We start from the raw sequence: 24,791 nt of genomic DNA on the forward strand, positions 1-24,791 counted from the left end.
AGAACGTACGAGCAGGCCGTATACCCTCTTTCAGAACTTAGTGATTGGGAGGTTCTGGATGACCTTATGGTTGTTAAGTCTCCTGTGATGGAAATACGTCAAGCCGGTAGACCAAAAAACACCAATCGTATTCCATCTCAAGGTGAGGAACCAAAAATAAGAAGGTGTACTAGATGCCATAGCACAACTCATAATGCAAGGACGTGTAAGGAAATCGTTCCAAAGAACCAAAGTAAAACTAAAAAACATATTGGGGCTTCAGGGAGTGGGTCAAAAGCGACAGAAGAGGAACAGACGCAAGCGACCAAAAACCAATGGTAGCATGAGCCAGAGAACCAATGGACACAACATACCAAACAACAATGGCAGCAACAGCCAGACAACCAATGGACACAACAGACCGAACATCAATGGCAGCAGCATCCAGACAACCAATGGACACAACATACCGAACATCAATGGCAGCAGGAGCTACATAACCAATGGGCGCAAGAGACCGAATACCAACAGCAGGAAGAGCCACAGAACCAATGGCAGGGTTGCACCGAGTACCAATGGCAGCAAGAGCCAGATAACCAATGGACACAAGAGACAGTAAACCTAGGGACACAAGCAACAGATAACCTATGGACAGAATACGAAAACAGATCAAAGTTTTCGTGGTTCGATTTGAATGAATAAAGTTTATTTCAAAGTATGTTTATTATGAGGGTTGTATGTTTATGTTTTTTAAGGTATGTTTTCTAACCTATAAAAAACATGGAATATTTGTATAATTTTAATTAGGTTATTTATATGCACCGGTTTGTATTACGTTATTTATATGTATTTTGTTTGTATTAGTGTATTTAAAAGAAAATTTAATATAAATAAACTAAAATTAACGCAAAAAATGGAAAAAAAAACCTTTTTTGTCAAATTTTTTACATAATAACAACATAATGTATTAGTGTATTTAAAAAAATAATTATAATATTAATAAACTAAAATTAACGCAAAAAAATGAAAAAAATTAATAAAAAAAAAATAAAAAATAAAAAAAAACTACATTCTGCAGAGGTGTAGCAAATCCGCAGAGGGTGCTCTGCGGATCCTTTGGTCAAAAAATAAAAAAAAATTAAAAAAAAAAAACTACATTCCGTAGAGGTGTAGCAAATCCGCAGAAGGCTTAATAGATCCGCAGAGGGTGGTCTGCGGATCCTTTGGTCATTTTCTGAAATGTGTTTTTCATTGGTTATTTTCTTCAAACCACCTATTGTTTTTGGTCATTTTCTGAGTTTTCTCTTAAATAAAAACTAAATCCAAAAGTACACATATGATAAGAATCATTTTCCATTGTTTCTTGATTCTCCCCCACAAACTTAACAAACTAATCAGTTTTTTCACAATTAAATCCTCTTATTCAAAATGCACTCTAACTCCATCTTGAACAAACCCAATTCCTGGAATTTAAAACCTTTGAAGGGCTTGAACACATTGATATTTGTTGACCAATTTCCCCACATTGACTTTTTCCTTTGTTGACCAAACTTGCCACATCACCGATTGTGGTCCAATTGTTATCGCGATTAAATCACTTTGAGTTGAGAGGGAAACCCATAAGGCTAGTGAGGTGTCAACAAGATCCAGTTACGAGAAAAACTGGAGTATCATTTCTGAAGGATAAGAAAAAGAGCAGTTCAAACAGCTTAAAGTGTATTTACGGGTAGTATTTTAGGGGTTAAATCCACAACAAATGAACCATAATGAAGCTCAAGTGTTGATACTTACCTTAAGCTTGTTCAAAGTAAAATGGTTTTTCAATTGGGGGTTAAATCCCACAAAAATCATAAGCCAATAAATAGAAAGACAATAAATTAAAAATCGCAAACGACTCATCAAATATCAATACAAAACAGAAAAGCACACACAACACTAGTATATGGATTGATTCTCAAATCAACAACCATAAATTTGACCTCAATGGCTCCTGTTCTTATAATTTTACTCCCAAAACTGCAAGTCTGATTTAATTTCATTCTAAATTGGGTTGCCGACTGAACTTAGAAACAAAGATTTTGCTACAAAAAGAAAGTATTGTTTGATGAAGATGAAGATCTGGACGTGCCCAGACGACGCACCCGCATCGCCAGTGTACGGTTTTGACGATCTAGAGGAGGAAAATCCCAACGAGCTGGTAGCAGCCGTTGGAGTCAATGTTTTGAAAACCGGATCGGACATCGAACCAGCCGCCATACCTGGTCGATGGGTCATGGACCGGTTTAAAAAACCGGATGACATCATTATTGTCATGGTTGCCAAAATCGCGATCCTAATCGTAAGATCACGATCCTAAGTATGAAAAACGATCTGGATCGTAAAAGTATTGTATTTGGGGTAGGATTACAGGTAGTATCGTAAGATCGTAGGATCGAGATCCGATCCGATCCGATCCTACCTTCCTTTGACTTTTTTTTTGCAAATAAAAATTATTTTTACCACTTTATGTCTTTAATTTACCCTTTACCTATTTACTATTTATAATTTTGTATTGTGACTTATGACTAATATTTTGAAGTTTTTATAACTTTTGAACGAAAAATTAAATGTTTGAAATATTTTTCATGTTTAAAAATTATAAATTAAAATTATGTTTTATTTTGTGGGATCTTAGGATCCCGATCCCGATCTTACAAACCCAAAAATGATCTTACGTACGATCCCGATCTTGACAACCTTGATTATTGTATTTAAAATTTTAAAATATTCCAAAAAATACAAAATAAACTTTAAACCAAAAATAACAACAAACATAAGTTTTCAATATTAAATAAAAATACCAAACATACAAAGTACCATGAAAATAATTCAACACGTGTTGATTCTAGTCTTCAAAAAAAAAAAAACAAAGTTCACAACGTAAACATCAAAATACCATGAAATGTATCAAAATCCAAACTTGAATCATAATTTAATTTTCATCTAAAAGAATCCATGTCAATTTCTTTTAACGCAACTCAATCATCATCTTCAATATCAAATACAAATTCAATTTTAACAAAACTTAAACTCAAATAGAAGAATAACAAAATATTGATAGAATAACATAAAATACTAACCTTGAAAAACTTGGGATTCAATGAGTGTTGATTCATCGTACCTTGGTGATTCTTCTTCAACCAGATTTTCCAATTCATTATAACTTAGTTCACATTTCGGTATTTCATCAACCACCAAAAACTCGATTTTATCAATACTTTATAATCGATCGAATCATAAGACTTTTTGTAATCCTTGAGCCTAGAAAAAAAAATTAATATAGTTTTCCACATAAATAAAGAAGACAAAATTGCAAGTTTGGTCTCTGTGGTATGTCAAAAATTGGATGTTTGGTACAAAATATTTTGGAGTTGCACCACTGGTCTAAAAAGTGAATTATATTGCGGGTTTGGTCCAAATGTATTTGGAAAAACTTAAAATGATTGATTTATCCTTCATATTTTGTTTTCTTATTTTTCTTTTATTGCATAAATTTAAAAAAAAAAAAAAGACAAAAAGAAAATACCACCCACCCTCTCTCTCTCTCTCTCTCTCAACGCAGAAAAAAAAAACCACTTTCAGGAGCACACCACCACCATTAATCTCACCTTTCTCAGACCAAACATATCAAAATTCAACATAGAAGTGTGATGAATGATTCGAGACTTCGAGATATGGGCTTTATTATTTTTGGCAAAGAATGGATCTGAAAAGTAAGCAATTATCAGAAAAAAAACACCACCATCATCGAAACCCCTTCTGTTCATGTCGGAAACCTCTTGGTCGATGTCATCGGTTGCTCAATTTCACCGACTAAAGGATGATATGGGCGTCTCATCTCTATGGAGGTAAAAAACACCATAACTATCCAGCTGGAACGAGATCTAGGTTTTTGAGGGTATTTCTATAGAGAAAATTAATTAGATGTTTCTTTTCATTGATTTTTTGGTTGAAGTTTTGATCTATCTAGTGAAAAGTGGGGAATTTTTGATTGATCATAAAATTGGGTTGAAGTTTTGATCCATCCAGTGAAAATCGCCTCCTCTATTTTTCAAAAATTGATAGTTCTTGAAAAAACTCAGCATATGTTTCATATCCAAATATAAGCTCTCTGTTTTTAATTTCTTAGTCAAAACAGAGGGATTCAGAAGGGGTGAGAGTGGGATTTGGTTCGTGAAGCACACCAGTTGAGGGAAAACCATCCAATAGAAGGATTCCAATTTCAAATGGGTTTACACTGTTCTTCACTATGTGTGAGTGTATGTTTTTTAATTTTTCAATATGTGTAGAGAGTGAAGCAATTTTCTGAAGAACAGATGCTATAGATGGAGGTAACCGATCATACAAGTTTTGATCCATGTGGGTTGGGTTTGAAAACAAGATTGATGAGTTTGAGCATCTGGGTAACTGGAAAAGGTTAAGGAAAGAAGGTGGCGCTTGATAAATCGCTTCTTGGTAAGAGAGAGAGAGAGGAGGGGAGGGAGAGAGAGAGAGAGAGAGAGAGAGAGAGAGAGAGAGAAAGAGAGAAAGAAAGAGACGGTGAGAGAAAGAAAGGGAGGGAGAGAGAGAGAGAGAGAAAGAGAAAGAGAGAAAGAAAGAAAGAGTGTGTGTGTGTGTATGGGTGGGTGGGTGGTATTTTCTTTTTGTCTTTTTTTAATTTATGCAATAAAAGAAAATTAAGAAAACAAAATATGAAGCGTAAATTAGTCATTTTAAGTTTTTCCAAAAACATTTGGACTAAACGTGCAATAAAATTCACTTTTTGTACCAGTAGTGCAACTCCAAAACATTTTGTACCAAACATCCAATTTTTGACATACCTGAGGGACCAAACTTGCAATTTTGTCAATAAAGAAAGTGGAAAAAAAAAGAGTAAAAGTATAAGTTAGCTATTTTGTAGACGCAAATTATAATGAAAATAAACAAGGTCATTAAGCATTTGATGCTCCAACTGATTCCTTCATTTAGTGTGGATTCTTTCAAAGACATTCCAATTCCTCTCACACCCAGAAGAAGAAGTTGTTTAGCTTAAAATAATTACAAATTTTTGCAATTCCGGAGCATCTCCACCATGTAATTTCCACCATTCATCTAATTTAAAATAAAAAATAACATTATAATATTTTTACTATAGTTTACTATTAATAAAAAATTGAAAAAAAAAGTTACCTGGACGAGTAGTATTGCGAGAAGCGAAAGCAAGTTTTCTACAAAAACTACATTCATGCTCATGAAACAACTTCAGTTGGTCCGTGAGAGTTAGACCATCCATGGTACCAATACTATTATAACGCTCAATCATATCCATACCCCCCTCCCCCCCCCCCCCCCACCACCACCTCTAGTTTCTTGGAAACAATTTATTGATCATATTGAAAGATTAGATCCAACCAATAAGCAGCAGCATGAAGACTCTTACGCAACATCCTATCCCATTGATTTTTAATAATGTTAATATAATGGGTGTACAACTCTATGTTGTTGCGAAAAAGTTTCTTAATTTCTTTTTTTGCTCTATACATCCCTTCGTATACATAACCTAAAAGAAAAGACATCAATTAAAATAATAAAAATGATAATATATTTGTAAACATCATTAAAGAATATATATATATATATATATATATATATATATATATATATATATATATATATATATATATAAAGTTTTACCTAATGTTGGCTTTTCATCTGAATCACAAATCCGTAAAAATCTTAACATTTGAGTCGTCACCTTTACTATGATAGCACAATTATTCCAAAAGTTTTCATTCAATATGATAAGCTTAAATTTTTTTTGCTTTTTCTAATCTAAGTACTTTTTTAATAATCCTGGGAGGTGATCATAACTTGCAAATCATGTTTGTGATCACAAAGACTCTTCAATATTCGGCTGTGCTTCTTCAGATGGATTGGAACTTGAACCAGGAGTGGAAGCTTGTTAACCACATGGGACAGTATTCCACTGTGCTTCTTCAAATGGATTGGAACTTGAAACGGGAGTGCTCATAATCTATAATAGAAACACAAACAACCACTGTTACATTTATATCAAATTATTAATAATCCTAAACAATTAAACATGTTAAACAATCATAAAAAAAAATCATAAAAGAAAAGTGGATATTAACAGAGAAACAATGAACATGCTAAATAATCATAAACAAGTAAACATGCTACACAATCCAAATGCTTTCTGAAAATAATAAGCAATTTATCATTGTTAATTATACATTGTATCAATGTTAACTTTACAAAAGCTCCAAATGCTTTCTGATTCTAAAAATAGTCTCCACCCCAACACAAAAGCCATATATAGGCGTTTAGTTTTAGTTTATATAAAAGAGAAACAATGATAGCCTGATAGGAAGTGTCGACTACTTTGCCTTTGTATTATGGAAGTGTCGATTGTGGTGGAAATCGGAAGGTATCCTCGCCGAGAGCACAATTCGGAGAAATCATTGCCCTCTGTGTCACTGTGATGATTTCGACCAAGGAGAAATTGAAAATTTGAGGTACTCTTCAATCGATTGTGTTAGTCGACATTAGGTTTAGAGTTTGGGTTGCAAACGACAATCAGTGGTTCTCTTCATTCGATACTCGATTGAGAAATTGAGATAGCTTTTTCTCGATAATTTTTTAGAGAAGAAAAAAACTTAAATTAATTAAAACCGGTTCTCAAGACGGTTGAATCGGCCCGGTTAGACCGCGGGTCGAAGAAAACCAACGGTTTTTCCGGTTTAAGGGATGAACGATTTTTGGGGGTGAAAGAACCGGAACCACGACCAGTTCCCGGTTCAATCGGCCGGTCCGGTCTGGTTTTCAAAATAGTTGTTAGAGTATTATGGAAAAGGTTGTCGATTCAAGTTCGTTTGATGAAGATGAAGATCGTAAAGAACTGTTTCTCATCATCGGAGATGGTGGAGGCTTTAATTCACCAGTTTGACTTCAGCACTCCAAATACATGTTCCACATCCTTATGTGCTCCTTCTTGTCTTCTCTTAAAAAATTTGTCTCATTCTTCAACCGAGTGGTGGAATGCCTTCACAAATGTGGAATACTGAGGATATATTCAAACTGTAAGGTAATACCCATATTTGTATTTGTTTTCATTCACCGTGAAAGGAGCATCCGGGGAATTTCCATTCAAAAGATCGTCGAATATTAGCGACTGATCAAGAACGTTGACGTCGTTGTTGGAACCCACAACCCCAAAAAATGCATGTCAAATCCATAAATCTTGAGAAGCAACATCCTCTAAAACCAACGAAGGTGATCCGTGATGACCACTTGTGTATTGCCCTTTCCATGCTACTGGACAATTTTTCTAATTTCAGTGTGTGCAATCAATGCTTCCGATCATCCCAGAAAACCCATGGCATCTTCATACGCCGCATATAATTCTTACAAATCATGCAATGAATGTTTCCACAAATACACGTCTCCAAATGTTTCAACACACTCATTGACAATGTATACAAACTCTCCTTTGTGGTTCTTTCGGACATTCTCATATAGTCGTCCATGGTATCGGGTGACTCCCCCATAGCCATCAAACGAATAGTCGTAGCACATTTCTGCAACGTTGTAAACCCTCGTCTACCTCTAGCATCATATCTCAATTGAAAAAATGCATACATAAACATATATTAACTACAATTTAAAAATATAGTGCATTTGTTGTAAAATTAAAGAAACATGTAGTAGATTTTTATTTATTTTGTATAAAAGTATAGTAAAGAAGCGATATCAGCTTTCTAAGGTGTTGGCGATCCGTATGAACACATTCCTACTCAAACGAAATCTTCTTTTGAAGTCCTTCACCCTGTATACACAATTATCCGCGAAGTAATCGCGATATATATGCTCGTGTCCTTCCTCGCGATTTTTGTTTAACATCGCACGTATTGTTAGTAGCGGGGTTGGGTCTGGTTGTAACAGCTCGTTAGTGTAATAATGATACAACATCATGAAGAACATATCGCCATCGGAATCATCGGACGAGTCGAAAGGATCCATAATTTCTTTTTAAGATAATTGAGATTATATAGAGAGAAAAAGAGAAGTTATGGTAATGGCCACGAAATCCACTCTAACGAGATGCAACCGGGGGGTGGGGGGGGGGGGGGGTCCCATCACAATTGTGTTTCCAAAATCCACCTCAGCAACGTTGCTGCTCGTTATGTCTCGTACCGTTTGCTCTTAAGAAATTGGTTACAGAAACACAATAGTGGACCATATATTTAAAAGAATTCTGAAATCTCTAATGAAAAAGTAAAAAATGACAATTGATCATGACAATATTGTGATTTAACGGATTCATTTATTGCCTTTTTTTTACTTGTTCGTGTATATTTTTAGTGGGTTAGAAGTTAAATTATGAAGTCCGAAATATTGAGATAATATCTTAAATGCGAAGAACAAGTTTGGGATTGGACTTTATTTTAAATCTAAACTTTAGAAAGCTACTTATTTTTCATTAGTTAAGCTTTGACAACTTAATGAACTAGTAATATGGTCTTGTGTGTTGCCTTTAACATGTATTCAGGCAATTCTGGACTGTTCTTCGAATTCTAGAAAGCGAAGAACATTATGGAATACAAAAAACAATCTGAAATATGATAAACAATCCGGATCTTACTCCAAATAGATGTCAAAGAAAACATTTTAAATTTTATTTAAAATTGACAAGCTTGATTGGATTTAATTTAAGGTTGTGTTTGGCACGCCACAACTAGCTTATTTTTCGAGCTTCTTTATGTTGTCGTGTTTGGTAAGCCAAAAAGTAGCTGATAAGCTAGCTTTTTGAAAACTACTTAGAAGGTGTTTGGGATAACTTTTAAAGTGACTTCTAATTTTTATTTTTTTCTAAAAATCAAAAAGATGTTTGGTAATCCTGACTTTTCCAACTTTATATATCTTTTTGAAAAGTCATGGAATCCTGACTTTTTCATCTTTTACAAAAATGACTTTTTGATTTTCAAAAGCTAAGCCAAACACCCTCTTAGACTAGTTTTTAAGGAATTTTTTTTAAAATTTTCAAATACACTCCTTAATTAATTATTCTTACATGTCCTTTTATGTAATGCTATATATTTCAGCTAGCTTATCAGCTAGTTTTACCAAACGTTATTTATTTTTTATCAGCTAGCTTTTTAGCTATCAGCTAGCTTTTTATTTAATATTTATTTTTTCAGCTATCAGCTACCTTTTTATTTAACAGCTAGCTTTTCTTTCAATCATCAACTAGCTTTTAGATTTTCATAGCTTTTCAGCTTATCATAAAAGAAATTTTTGGGACTCATCCTTTTATCATAAAAGAAATTTTCGTTGATTCTTAAACGAAAATTGGAAATCTGCTTCGCAATTTCTTCTTCCGTTCTCAAAATGCAACTAATAGGTATTTTCGATTAGTCCTCTAGTTCAAAATAAGAGCAATACATTTTGTAAAACAATGAAAGTTTATATTTTGAGACACGAGTAAGAAAATTCGGTTTGAAATTTTCATGATTTTACGGTTTTTATATAGAGTATTGATGATATCAATGATGGGATATTAAGAGTGTGCTTTGTAATTACAATGCTAATGCTATTAAATAAGAGCAATACTAATGCTATTAAATCATGCATTGAAGATTAAAAACTATCATTTAAACATAAAACAAAATCGCTAAAAATATAAATATCAGTGAGACAACTCCATTACAAAACCATATAAAAAACATAAACTATTGTCCATAGCAACAAACATCCAAAATATTACCAAAAAGAAAGAAAGCACCATAAAGTTTCAACACCCAAACATCAATCATCTAATCAAACAATCCAAATCCCATGTCATCATCACTAGCCTCTGCCTCCTCTTCCTTCTTCTCTTCCACCGGAGCAGCAGCAGCAGCAGCCGGAGCACCACCAGAAGCAGCAGCAGCAGCCGGAGCAGCAACAGCAAACTTGCTCGGATCCTAAAACATTTCCCAAACAAAACTCAATCAAAACTAAAAAATATCAAAATTTAAGGAGAAGAAAGAAGACAAGAATCAGGAATCATAAACATACAGCAAGATACTCCTTCACTTTATCAGCAAGTGGGAAAGTGTAGTCAGTTGCAACAGCAATGGACAAAGCATTCTTGTAGCCATTGATGAGCATGTGTGGAGCTGCAGCAATGGTGGGGTAGTGGATGGCCAAAGCAAGAGATGTAACCATGGAGACACCAAGAGCGAACTTCTCAATCAAGTCTTCTTCAGTCAAATCAAGAACCTCGGGACTGAATACAGATCCATTGTCGTAAACAGTAAGAACAACAAGCCCATATGAGAATGGCCTGATGCCAAGCTTGGCTAGAAGTGCAGCTTCAGAAGATCCGACCTTGTCTCCCTTCTTGATGAGCTCGACAGGGGTGATGATTTCAACAGTTCCCTTGTTAATCTTAGTCGGAATGTTAAGAACCTACAGAGGTTGTTAAGGTTTGAAGTTAGAAACATTTTGAAGATGAAACGATGATGATGATAATGGAAGGGGTTTGTGATGTGTTGTAACCTGGAAGAAAGAAGTCTGAGATGGATCGAGACCAGTGTTGCCGGGTGGAACAACCACATCCACCGGAGCCACCAGTCCAACACGAGCAGGAGCTCCGACCTTGTACTTCGCAACCTCTTCACTGACTTCCTTCAAGTCACCTTTTGTGAAGATCAGACCGACATTTCCCTAACATTGTGAATACGAAGATATAAGTTACAAGTGAATCGATAACATTTCCCTAAAATCAAAGAACAATTGATATCGATTGGAGCAATGGACAATATAAGCATTTAGAAACGGATTATTTTGGGAGAAGAACGTTCATTAATTATGTAAATCGGAAACATAATTTCGAGAAATATACAATCGTTTTTTACAGAGATTAATCAGTACTGAAACAGTCTAATTAGGTTTTATTTACAGAATTTGTTAACTAAACAGATAGTTTAATCACAATTAACAATACAGAAGTAGAAATCGAGACAAGTGAGGTTCAACTTACAATAAGGAGAGGGATGAGATTGAGGTAGGCCTTGTTTCCGGTTTTCTCGGAATGCATCCTGATTGAACGCTTCATCATGGTATTCTTCCCCATCAGGATAACAGAATCCCCTCGAAGACCATGACGAATGTTCTGAAGTTGCTTGGAACCGACATTATCGGCGGCAGAAACAAGGACTTGAGTGTAGTCATCAAGAAGCTGGCAGAGCTTCTGATCGTAAGCAATCTTCTTATCGGCTTTTGAAACTTTGCCCATTTTAGTGAAACTGAAGAAAGAAACTAAACCCTAAATGAATGGAAGAGATGATAGTGGTTTACAAAACCGAGGGCCAAGACAGAGCGGTGATGGTGCTAAGCCAAGGCGGACAGCGGCGGCGCCGTCTCTTTAACCTCTTCTATTCAGTTTGTGGTAGAGGAGGGGAGAAGATGAGCTCTGTAAAACCTAGTTTGCTATGAAGAATGGGCGATGCTCTTGGGTTCTGGTTTTATACAAAGCCGCAACTGAAAACCTAATTTGCTTAATGGGCTGTAGAAGATACAGGCCATGAAATCACATGTGGGCTGAATTAAAACACAGATGAAATGAGATATATCTAGTTCATGATTTTAGGGTTTTATTGAAAAAATATTCATTTTATTGTTTTTCAATATAAGTAAAAAAAAAAAATTAAAACGGTGGAGATATTATTATAAAAAATAAATAAGCAAGAAAAGACACATTGTAGTAAAATTGTAGCGGAAATAAGGTTATGAAGTCAATAACTCCAACTAATCTTGATTTTACTACACATATTACAAATCCAAAAAAAATACTCTATAAATAATACATCAAAAAAAAAAAAAAAGTGGTTTCCTATGGGTAGTCGTTCCAAAAATCAAGGAATTTCGGAGATTCCAAAGGAACCAAAAGGAAGTTGTTTTCACTGCATCAAAGGCCTTACATTGTACACCTCTCAAAGTAACAGGGTCTGACCACGTAATAAGAAGTGAACAGAAATTTGATCCGGAATCTGAATACCCACAAATAACAATATGCGCCCAGATCTCAATCAGCTCGGTACAACCTGCAAAAGGGTGTCCAGTAGTCTCAACTGTACGGGAACATATGTGGCATAAGATCGAATTCACCATAATTCCTATGTGAGATAGTCTCTCTAGTGGGAATACGAAAACATATTGGGAATTTCAATATAAGAAATTAATTTATAACAATTCCAAAATAAATATTATGATATTTTAAAAAATAAAAAATAAAATATTTTAATACCAATAGAAAATAAATTTTAATGAGAGTATGTCAATTAGGTTTTATAGAAATTAATATTGTAAGAATTATATTGGTATATGAATAATATTAAAGCAAGTTGTAAATTTTGGTTCATATAATACTATATGTTGGTTGGGTCCAAATTACATTTTCAAGCCAACTCACATTTTTGTATAAATTTATGTATATGATTGGTCCAAAGATATAGCGGGTCACAGTGAAAAGAAAAATTTGACTCTCAAAGTCATAAATATAACAAAAATAATTTGAAATAGACTCACCGTTATAAACTCACAAAATTCACTATTAGTATTAAAAAAAAACACATATATGACCACAACATTACAAAAACAACCAATTTAAAGAAAAATATTTTTCCTAGCATTTTTAGATGCAATATCATTAATGATACTATCAAGGTCAATTTTATCTAACATATCTTTCTCTATCCATTATATTGTCAAACCGTTTAACCTTTCTTGCGACATCGACGATCTTAGATAATTCTTCAAAACTTCAACTTTAAAAAACTTCTCACTGCAGATGCAACAATGACAGAAATGGTTAACAAAATATTATATGCAATAAAAATATTTGGGTAACAATCAACAACTTTAACAAAGTCAATAATTCATTAGCATAAACTATATTATTAGGTAAAATCATTTTCAAAACTTTTGATTTTGCAAGAAGTTCATTTGAATTCACATCGAAAACATTATATTTAGAAAAAAGTAATAGCAAACTTTATACAAATTTCTTTAACTTCACTTTCGTTTAACGATTTTAATTTCTTTTAATCATTTATAAACCCAAAAGTACTTTCAAAGTTCTTGTTCAAATCTATTTTTTAATGAAATAATTGTCATATCCACAAAAATCAAAAAATAATTAATTTTAAAATACTCTTCAACTGATTGTGTTTCTTCTTCATGATCACTTTCATCAAATTGTTTTTCTCTAATAACACGACATTTTGATGTAAATATAGGTTTTACATACATATCAAGTGCAATTGTTTTAGCAATATTTATACTTGATGGAAAAACTTCATTTGTATATTTTTTTAAAGCTTCGTAATATTTTCTATTTGGTTAATAGTAGTATTAATACACATAAATTTAAATTGTAACTTTTTAGATATCATATTAATAGCAAATAAAACATCATACCAAATAACCATACCAAGTAAAATTTCAAATTTCATAAAATATTTAAGTAAACTTACGGCTTCACTTTTTGATTTTGGGTCATCACATATTTTGCTTAATTTTTGCAAAAGAAATTTTATCTGAGGAGCTTGAAATCTAATTGTTTTTATACTTTAAATCTTACTTTCCCGACGAGTATTAGATGACGATTTTAAGGTTAAAGTTGGAACATTATCTAACAATATTTTTCATCTTTTAGTAGAACTAGAAAATAATGTATAAAGGTGTTGCACAATTCCAAAAAACAAAACCGATTTTTCACAAGAAAATACAATATCATTAACTGTAAGGTTAAGACTATGGCAAGCACAAAACAGCTCTAGGATTAATTTCAAGCATTATTTTTTTAAACATCTTGATGTTTCCCTTTCATATTAGACTCATTATCATAATATTGACCCCTTTATATCATCAACATTAAATCTTAATATGCAATAGTGAGATTTGGAATTTAGATGTGGAATCGAGACAAAAGCAGAACTGTAGCCACCAGCGATTAAGTGAAGTTACTGAAGAAGGTCGTGAGATAAAAAGAGAGATGATTTGAATATCAAGGTGTCAATTCGATTATCGATTCGTATGGCTCCCTAATCGGCTATAATTCCCACATTCCCACTTCTTTTCTTAACCTTTCCTAACTTTCCAGACTCAACACGTTTAGCAATCAGGCTCAATAGCCCATTTTGTTAAAAAATTTGGGCTAATAGGATATTAGACTAATGTTTGGACCCCTAAACAAACATTTATATATATATATATATATATATATATATATATATATATATATATATATATATATATATATATATATATATATAAAGAGAGAGAAAGAGGGAGAGACTACATATTCTAAAAAAATCCCCCTAGAGTCGTAGGCCCTGGACGGTAGCTCGGGTTGTCCATCGTCAGGGTTGGCCTTTTTATGTTAGGGGTGAGCATCGGAATAGGGTACCCGCTTTCGGAACCGGAACCGCATCGGAACTGCCGGTTCCGGTTCTCGTTTTTTTGGAACTGTTACCCGCCGGGTAACCGTCAGAACCGATTTATATATAAACTAACTCGTATAATCATGGATTTATGTTAAATAATATATTTAATTTCAATGGGTTATAAACCACATTTAAATAATTAACACTTTGTATTCACGTGTGTAAAATTCAAAAAATGGATGGTACTTGGTTCTTATGTTATTATTTTTAATGTTAGACGTTAAGCATCAAATCGTTACAGCAAGTTTTTAAACAATTACCTTTCTTTCTCATACACTTCATATTTGAAGTATGCTGCCAAAAGAGACGTATTGACGAGTACAACAATAATACTAAACTTAAATTTTAATATGTTATGTCCGTGAATAATAATGATTATTAATAAAGTTAAAAGGATGGTTAGTTTTAGGGATTGTAATGATTGAATTTTATGAAACTTAATTAGAAATCGGGTACCCGGTATCGGAACCGGTCCCGCCGGTTCCGGTTCCGGTTCCAAAATCTAAGGAACCGATGTAGCCGGTTCCGGTTCCGGTTCCAAAGTTTCAAGAACCGCCGGTTCCGGTTCCGGTTCCAAAGTTTCAAGAACCGCCGGTTCCGGTTCCGGTTCCAGACAATTAGGGCGGGTACCTGCCTATGCTCACCCCTAGTTTATGTATGCAGTTTATGTCTTTACTTATATTCTTATAACCTTACTTTGCTTTGTATTGGTTTAAAACTAGTGGGTGTATGTGTGATTGTGCGTTGCGGCGACGATTTATTAATTATGTATTTTCGATCATTTCTATAATGTTTTCTTACACATTGACCATTTTGTAACACCCGTTTCCAGGTATGAATTTAATTTACAAACGTCAAATGTTATTCAGGGTGGCCACGGAGTGGTGGAGCCTCACCACAGCGTGACAATATTTTATGGGTTGCGGGCTTGTAATGAACCGCTACGACGTGGCTATAGGTGTCACGATGTGACAACCCGAAATTTCTAGCTTACATTCTTCATTTTTATCAAAGTTAACTTCGTTTTGCTATTTTTATAATGAAGTTTTGGGTCTAAAAGAGTGCTTAAAGCTTAATATAATTGAGATACGTGTCGGAGGATGGGTTAGATTGGGTGTAGCATCGAAAAAACGGGCCAAACACACCAAACCAGGTGTGTGCGGCCAGCCAGCCGCACACATGCCAACCGCACACCCCTCCAGCCGCACTCACCCTCCTATCTATACTATCCTTGGTCATTTTGATCATTTCTTACACTTCTACAAAGCAAGGACCCGAAAATCCTCTTAAGTATCATCCGGAAAGGTAACATCTTTCACCAAGAACACCATGTGTTCTGGCAGCACACGCCTTCTGGCCGCACACATGGCCGCACACCTGGCCGCACACACACATATAGTGTGTATTTTGGCCATACACTCTCTTGTATAGCCTTATAACCCTTAGTACAATCATATATGGTTGTAACACTTCAATATAAGTGTTTACTAGTCCCTAAGGTGGTCCCAATTCAATAATTAGTTATTCATAACACTAATTATATTCATATATGTATCAATATATGCTAAATAGGATTCGCGTGTGTACTCAAGTCACCACTTGGCACTTAGCAACTTATCCAACATTTTCATCAGAACCACTCACTACAGGTGAGTTCATACCCCTAAATTAACCTTTGAAATGTTTTTAAATGCTCTTATGGGGGGGGGGGGGGGGAACAAGTTGAACAATTATAGTTATTATATCAATCACATGTGATTAATGACTACCAAGCAAATGGTTTTTCTTACTTTCCAAACTATTTATCAAACTGTTTTACCTCAAACTGTCTTACAAACTCCTTTAATTGTCAAATACTTTTACTTAAACTCTTTTAAACTTATATTCTGTGTATCTGTATAGATATAGTTATATAAGTAGGATTGAAAGGACTTAGGACTGCTAGTCTACCCTGCTTCCTGTTCTTGTTGGATTGTGGTCTTAGGGTATCAAGGTTAGTTGTCCAAAGGTTGTTTGAATCCTAGTTATATATTATGTATATGTATATAGATATAAAAAGTTATTTCTTTCATTCATTTCCATGCCCTTGGGTAGCAAGGGTATACAAACATGTTCATACTTTACTAGTAAGCTACCATAGGGGTAGTTTAGGAAGATACTATTACTAGAACAATGAAACATACAATGAGTCAGTTCATACATGAGTCAATACATACTATGATGAGAATTAAACATGAAACAAAGTGTTGAGAAACAAACAATAGACACTATGATGAGAAACAAACATACATGCTAGACAGAGAAAGAACACACAATACAGCTAGCACACAAATCACATTGCATATACATTAAACACATTTATGTGAGCCATAAGCAGGGCATGGCACTACCTGCCATAACTGTTTTTGTATCAGAATCTCCTTCATTAGGGAGCGTATTGAGTTTACGTATAGATCTATACTGGATTGACTATCCTACACCTTGTTGCTCGCTACAGTGGGACTTGCAAGTCTACGGGTGCCAAACGTCATTTTTACGGCATCTTACATTGTCATTTTTTAGCTAAGTCGGTAGCAAGATACAGGCCGATCACATGTTACCTTAAAATTTACATTTGGTTTAAGGTAGTTAGTACAGCAGTAGTTACTAATTACTACATTACAGTACTGTAACATTTTCCTTTTACTTTTTACTTTGTGATATTCACACAATAAACAATAATGCAAAAAAAAACTATATTTTTGGTTAATGATAGTCGGATTTGGGGAAAATACACACTTTTACAAGAGACACACACACAAATACTAGATGCCTTGGTAGAAGGCTACTTTTAGTAGAAAACTTAAGTGTACATGCGTAGGATCTAGGTTTTACTAGTTTTAGCAACATACTTTTAAATCCACTAAGAGAATGATAAATTTTATTTACCTCTTGATCCTCAGATCTTTTGATCGACAAGTGTGAAATGGATAGAGAGCCCAAAGTAGCAATCCGCTAGTGTAGCCAGATCCATGACTCCAAAAGCAAAACAAGGAACACCCTATTAAGGTTTATTCGAAAATCCCATAACCCCAGAGAAGGGTTATGATTCGTATATGGAGAAGAACAAGAGAGGGGATAATGAAAATTAGAGGCTCCAGAAGTCTTCTAGGGTTTAAACCCAATCTCTCTATTTCTAGGTAGCAGATAAATCCTTTTAGGGTTTCAAACTCTTCAGGATTATCCATACCTTATCTGAAACCTGCCATATCCTTATCCAAGAATATATGGAAATCATCAATATCAACTCTCTAGGAGCTTCTGAAATACTCCAATTAATCTCTTGGATTAATTCATATTCAAGCCTCTAATTAATTAAAAATAATTTAGTTAATTACCAAAATAATTTCTGATTAATTTATTAATTCCTTAATAAATTAACAATTTATTTTCTCCTTTTTCCTTAATGTTATTTGTGTCATGAGGCCAACCCAAAAAGAGTCTGTTATTATTTAGAAAATATTACTAACTAGTTAATGACATTGGACACTATTTCCAACAAAAAAGCTCATATCTGAAGCTTCTAAGGGACATAATGGATAAAGTTCCTGAATTTATCCATTGCACCATCCAACCAACCCTTAAACTCAAACCCTAACTCCTAAATGAAACCAAAATGACTTAAATCCTTTGCATGGCGACAAAGAACCTCAAAATATGGACACAACAAGTTCTCATCAAGTCTAGAAGTCACCCAAGGACAAGCATATGATCTGGGAGTTCTCTAAACTTCAAGAACTTCAAAGACAAGAACCACAAGGGGCTAAACTCACATCCCAAGCCTAGATCTATGCAAGATTACAAATAAAACATGGAGCTTTATGACTTACAAAGCATATTCAAGATCTAGAAGGTTGCAACTTCAATTGAGCACACACCTTTAAGCACCACCAACTTCTATTCTCCTCAAGATCATCCAAACGCACAACCAAAGAACATAAGGCATGCAAACAAGGAGTCTAGGGTTTCAGTCATGGAGATGAAGGATGATGAATATACACAACCATAAAAGATAACACCCTTATATAGGGCCCAAAGACCGAGATCTAGGGTTTTGAACCCAACCGCCACCGTACTGCAGTCAACACCTGACCGCGCCGCGCCACGACTAAAGTTTTTTTTCCCCAAAACCTTATTCTTGAATTCATTTAGCCTTTAGCTGATTGGATCAAAAAAACAGATATTACACTGCAACTCCTAGAATCTGAATCGAAGAGGGTGTGGTGTGATTTGAATCATAAAGTAAAGGAGAAGGGTGCGAAACGAACAAGATGAGAAAGGATACACTATACTGATGTTACATACCTAAGTGAGGGAAAAAGAAACACAAACACAAACCATGAAATCGACACACACTTTATCTGATTCAGAGCTTCCTTCAACGCCAAAGTTCTTCTCCCAATGGAGGCGACTAGGGTTTGATCCGATGGAGGCGGCTAGGGTTTCGTCCGATGGAGGCAGTTAGGGTTTCGTCCAAGGGGATGGCAGTGAAGGCAGAGAGGGTGTTGAATATGGTGACCGTCGGAGATGGTGTAGGGTCGACTCTTGACGGTGGTGGTGGTGATCGGCTACCCACATGTGATGGTGGTTGCTTTGTGTTAAGAAGATGACTAGATGATTGCTACCCACATGTGGCCTGATAATAAGCCATAAATGACAAAATTTATCCAAATGTAATGTGTTAATGGATATAAATTTGGACTTATGACATAACCATACATTTTATGTAAATATAAGAGTTTTTATGGCAATAACCCTATTAATAAATGGTGATGGTGGTGATTGGTGGAGGCAGTATCGACAATCGATGGTGGTTGATGGAGGCTAGTGGACTAGTGACGGGTGGGGTTCTTATATTAATAAGAATAAAAATATACATATATAAATAAAAGATAAAAAGGGCAATTTCTTTACATAGGAAGAGATATTAACGGTTACAACCTCACGGATTAGACCATTCATATTAATTTTTCAAAATTTAGACTAAAAATAGGAATAGGAGCAAACCAAATGCACCGAATCTGTAATTTTTATAATCCGAGTCACAAAAAAAAGTCACTCACATTCAAATAAATAAAAAAGTTAGCGGCTTCTCACTTTTCCCTGCAAAAAAGCCACTCACATTTTCCTCATCAATGGCTGCTGCAAGCTTTTCAGAGACATAGAGAGGTTAAAGTCGAAAACAAGCAAAACTCTATCAATGCCACTTTCATCATCAACCTCTCTGTTATTCCCTCAAAAGAAAAAAAAAAAAAAAAAAACTTTTATTGTTTTTTACAAATGGGTTTATGATAATAACTCGTAAATTCCATTCTTTATTCATTTTTCCAAATGGGGTTTCTACTTTTTAGGTATTTGTTGGGAGTTTCATGATTTTAAGGAATTTGCAAGCGGTTGTCAACAAATTCAACAAACACATTTAATATCAGCCTCTAATATCAGCAAGAGTTATAAATGTAAAAATCCTCTTTCACACTCCCTTACTTAAGTTTATGGTTAACAAATTGCAAAAAGTCTACTATTTTCTTTATGTTTTTTTGGATGTATATCCGTGTGTCAGTAAATGCATATATACATGTATCAGTTAATATTTATTTAAAAAATGTACCCAAATAAATGCACTTTCTGCTCTTTTTAATGTGTGTTGTTGTTATTTCAGTTTCATAATAACTCATTAACAAAAAAAAATGGCTATTGGAAACAACATTCAAGGTGAAGGTGAAGACGCCATTGTAGCAATGGAACAAGAGGAGAGAGAAGGGGTAGATCAGTCAATGTCTGGTTTCAAGAACTTTCTTTGGCATGGTGGGTCTGTTTATGATGCGTGGTTTAGTTGTGCTTCGAACCAGGTAATTTACGAAAATACCCATCAACAACAACACTTGTTTCTTTCATTTTCTTGATTTCTTGTTTGTGTTTTTTACATGATAAAGATTGAATCTTTTTTTTTTAATTGATTTATTTTGAAGGTGGCTCAAGTTTTGTTAACTTTGCCATACTCTTTTTCGCAATTGGGGATGCTTTCGGGGATTATATTACAAGTGTTTTATGGTTTGCTTGGGAGTTGGACTGCTTATCTTATAAGTGTTCTATATGTGGAGTATAGAACAAGGAAGGAGAAAGAGAATGTTAGCTTCAAGAATCATGTTATACAGGTTGGTTTTTCCTTTCTTTTTTCAAGAACATATAATTAAAAAAGAAAATTGAAATTTGAAAGTTTACCCATGTTTTTACTAGAGATTTATCAGTTTTTGCCACTTAAAAGCTGACCCTTTTCTTTTATATTTATGTAAGAATCTTTATTTTTAGTGTGTACTTACTTCTGCAAAGAATCTATTTCGGTTGATTATGATCATACATTCATACTCTCTTCTTGTAAAGAATCTATTTTCCACTACTTTATGAAAATTTTCGGTTTGTCATTATATATATATATATATATATATATATATATATATATATATATATATATATATATATATATATATATATATATATATATATTATACTATATTATATTTAAATGATATGTGTTTTATGTTGGGAAGTGAAATCTTGAAAATGAGAGACTTTAATGATTAGGAATTAGTTACACAATGGGTAATTGATTTTACTTTTTATTATTATGGTATTACATTTTTCCTAACTTTTTTTTTTTAAATATTTGAGAAAGACTTTCAAATAAAGAAAAAGTTGGACTCTATTATATGTATTTAGAGCATTCACGATGGTTAAGTCATTTAATGACTTTCTATTTTCAGATACATAATATTTTCATTAACTTTAACATATATATTAAGGAAAAAAAATTCTTGAAAAACTAAGTGATATATATATATATATATATATATATATATATATATATATATATATATATATATATATATAATAATAATAATAATAATAATAATAATAATGCAGTGGTTTGAGGTGCTAGATGGGCTGTTGGGCCCACATTGGAAAGCCATTGGGTTAGCCTTCAATTGCACCTTCCTCCTATTCGGCTCGGTTATACAACTTATAGCTTGTGCAAGGTTAGCTTAAAATTCCATCTCATTATCCTTCATCACTTTCAATTTACATTTACCCTTTCGAAAGAGGGATATATTTGACATTTCACAAGTTGTTATTATCACAGCAATATATATTACATAAATGATCACCTTGACAAGAGGACATGGACATATATATTTGGAGCTTGTTGTGCTACAACAGTGTTTGTGCCCTCTTTCCATAACTACAGAATTTGGTCTTTTCTTGGGCTTGGAATGACCACTTACACAGCTTGGTACTTAACCATTGCAGCCTTCATCCATGGCCAGGTATAATCACCAAAAATTAAAAACGATTTTTTTGGTGATTAAAAAAAATAGAGTAAGATTTTTTTGGTCCCTTGAGTATAGGTGATTTTTATCCAATTTGGTCCTCAAATGAGGTTCTTATACATTTTTGGTTCTTAGCGCATATAAAATGACTAATTTTGGTCTATGAGTATAGCTGACTTTTGCAATTTGGTCGAAAAACTAGTCTTTTTCTGGAACCAGGACAAAAAACGTTACAAGAACCTCAGATAAGAACCAAAATTGCAATAGAAAACTTTTTGAGAAAAAAAATACAAAATAGCTATACTTATGGACCAAAAATGTAATGTACTCTAAAAATCAAGGGATATTCACCCAAATAACTACATTTCCTTGAAAGATAAAACCAACTTTTAAACAAAAAAAAAAAAAACACAAATGACCATCAATTTCGAACATTTTTCAAAATAGATATGAAGTATTTTACTTTTTTTCCTGACAAAAACAATTTCAAAAATTGCTTTTTCTATTTATAAAGTTGTTTTTCAGCTCTAAAAAACAATTTTTGAAATTGATTTTTGTCATAAAAAAACGAGTTCAAAAATTCATATCTATTTCGAAAATTGAAATTTTCGAACTTGGGGGCTATTTGTGTTTTTTTGTTAAAAACTTAGTTATTTCCTAATACTATCTTTTTAGAAAATGTGGTAATTTGAGGGTGAACATCCCAAAAACCAATATATCATAGCGACTATAAACGTAAATTACTCTCATTATTTTTTGTTTAGGATAAAGGGGTCGTTCACTCGGGCCCTAAAACAATGGTTTTGTACTTCACCGGAGCAACGAATATACTCTATACTTTTGGTGGACATGCTGTCACAGTGTTAGTATTTATTCAATTATTTTTTTTTATTTAAATGTATTTATGAGACGTTTTATTTAAATAGTAAATAACAATTTGATTTTTTTATAGGGAGATAATGCATGCTATGTGGAGGCCTCAAAAGTTCAAGTACATATATTTATTTGCAACATTTTATGTGTTCACACTCACACTTCCATCGGCTGTTGCCATGTATTGGGCTTTTGGTGATAAACTCCTTAACCATTCCAATGCCCTCTCTCTCCTACCCCGGAATGGATTTCGTGATGCCGCCGTTGTCCTCATGCTCATACACCAGGTTCTTTTTTTTTTTCTTTTTTTTTAGTAGCAACGTACTTTCATTTTTTTTTCTTTTTATGACAATGCTATAATTGGTGGTTAATTCATAATAAGTATTCTTATTTCAATTTCTTGTAGTTCATAACTTTTGGTTTTGCTTGTACACCACTCTACTTTGTGTGGGAAAAAGTGGTGGGAATGCATGACACAAAAAGCATATGTTTAAGGGCATTAGCAAGATTGCCCGTTGTCATACCAATATGGTTTTTGGCTATTATCTTTCCTTTCTTTGGTCCAATCAATTCGGCTGTCGGGGCTCTCTTGGTTAGCTTCACTGTCTACATCATCCCCGCTCTTGCTCATATGCTCACTTACCGAAAGGCTTCTGCACGCCAGGTATTCATAATAATTTTTTACTGTGCTTGTCATGCATTAAACTACAACCACAACTTTTTTTGTCCCAAGAAAAGGTGGAATAGTGACATGGTATTCACGACATTTTTGTACTATGTCTGATGTGCATTGGACTGTGTGTCACTGTGACAAAATTTGTAATTTTAATTGTCCCCACCAAAAAGGTGTGATAGAGACTTGTACTCATGACAATGTCAGAGTGACTGTCATTGATGTCAATAGGACAAAAAATCAACAAAAACATGGGAAAGAGGTTGGATCCCAAAATTTTGGTTGGTGTAAAAGACATTAATGCCCTTGAGCTATTGTTGTAATACTTGTTGGTTGTAGAATGCGGCGGAGAAACCACCATTTTTTCTTCCAAGCTGGACGGCTATGTACATGGTGAACATCTTCATTGTTGTGTGGATTATGGTGGTGGGATTTGGATTTGGAGGGTTGGCAAGTATGGCAAACTTTATCAAACAAGTTGATACCTTCGGGCTCTTTGCCAAGTGTTACCAGTGCAAGGCGGCACCACCACCACCAATGACGCCAACATCGCCACCGCATCACTAAGTCAAGAGAGACTGCAAATCTTCTTTTTTGCACCAAGTATGTTCTAGTTTAGGTTTAGTGTGTAAATGGCTAGATGAATGGTGTTAAGTAACTTGAGCCATGAAAAAAAAGTTAGTTTTGGTGTTATTTTGTTAAACATGCTTAATGCTTAATAGAAAGGCGCTTAACGAGTGCTTGATATAATGAGGTTAACAAATACGTTCTCACTTTTCATACATATGAAGGAGTTGCTTTCAAATAACTTTACATGCTCTCCAAAAGTATAGTATATTTGTATTTACTCTTTGAACTTCACCAAATATAGTTAATTCCTCCGACATTTGGATTATGAAGAACACTCGAATTCAAGAATCAAACCAAGGGTTTTTTCCTACATACATGAATTCTTTCTTTATTTTACATGAAATCCTTACGTTTGCTTAACATTCTAGTTATTATATTGCTTAATAACACATAACTAACAAGATGCTACAACTACACTTAATCGATTTCATGAAATTTTTAAAAATAATATGGAACTATAAGAGACGAACTTACCTCAACTTAGGGGAAATTCTTCAAAATCAAGCTTACACTCTTCACAAGACTTGCTCCCCTTGATACTAAACTATGATAATTAGAGCTTGCTTTGCATTAGCCTTTTCTTGTTAAAATGAATGAACTTCAATCTAATATGTAAGAATTGAAAAATAAGTCGTGTTATGATATTAGGAAATAGAATGAAATTCAATCATACTTTTTGATTTTATTTTTTTGTTAAAAAGAGAATGTGTTGACGTTTTAGTGAGTTTATAATGAGTACACTTT

General features: G+C 33.9%; 2 protein-coding genes across 2 annotated transcripts; one reads left to right on the plus strand and one right to left on the minus strand.

Annotated features, from left to right (window-relative positions):
- Positions 1–9,647: 9,647 nt before the first annotated feature.
- Positions 9,648–11,502, minus strand: LOC111881997 (60S acidic ribosomal protein P0). Its single transcript, XM_023878367.3, has 4 exons — positions 11,042–11,502; positions 10,558–10,725; positions 10,075–10,467; positions 9,648–9,980 (listed from the first exon to the last, which is right to left on the minus strand). Exons 1-4 carry the CDS (start codon positions 11,294–11,296, stop codon positions 9,831–9,833), a joined length of 966 nt encoding a protein of 321 aa, XP_023734135.1. The 5' UTR covers positions 11,297–11,502; the 3' UTR covers positions 9,648–9,830.
- An 8,351-nt stretch (positions 11,503–19,853) lies between these two features.
- On the plus strand, positions 19,854–24,167 carry LOC111881996 (auxin transporter-like protein 2). The gene is made up of 9 exons (XM_023878366.3): positions 19,854–20,002; positions 20,206–20,395; positions 20,516–20,701; positions 21,468–21,580; positions 21,685–21,868; positions 22,636–22,733; positions 22,824–23,031; positions 23,151–23,408; positions 23,757–24,167. The coding sequence occupies exons 2-9, from the start codon at positions 20,234–20,236 to the stop codon at positions 23,982–23,984; spliced, it is 1,437 nt and encodes a 478-aa protein (XP_023734134.1). The 5' UTR covers positions 19,854–20,002; positions 20,206–20,233; the 3' UTR covers positions 23,985–24,167.
- The last annotated feature ends 624 nt before the right edge of the window (positions 24,168–24,791 follow it).

Source organism: Lactuca sativa, chromosome 9 (genome assembly GCF_002870075.4).
Source record: "Lactuca sativa cultivar Salinas chromosome 9, Lsat_Salinas_v11, whole genome shotgun sequence".
NCBI classification, from domain to species: Eukaryota; Viridiplantae; Streptophyta; class Magnoliopsida; order Asterales; family Asteraceae; genus Lactuca; species Lactuca sativa.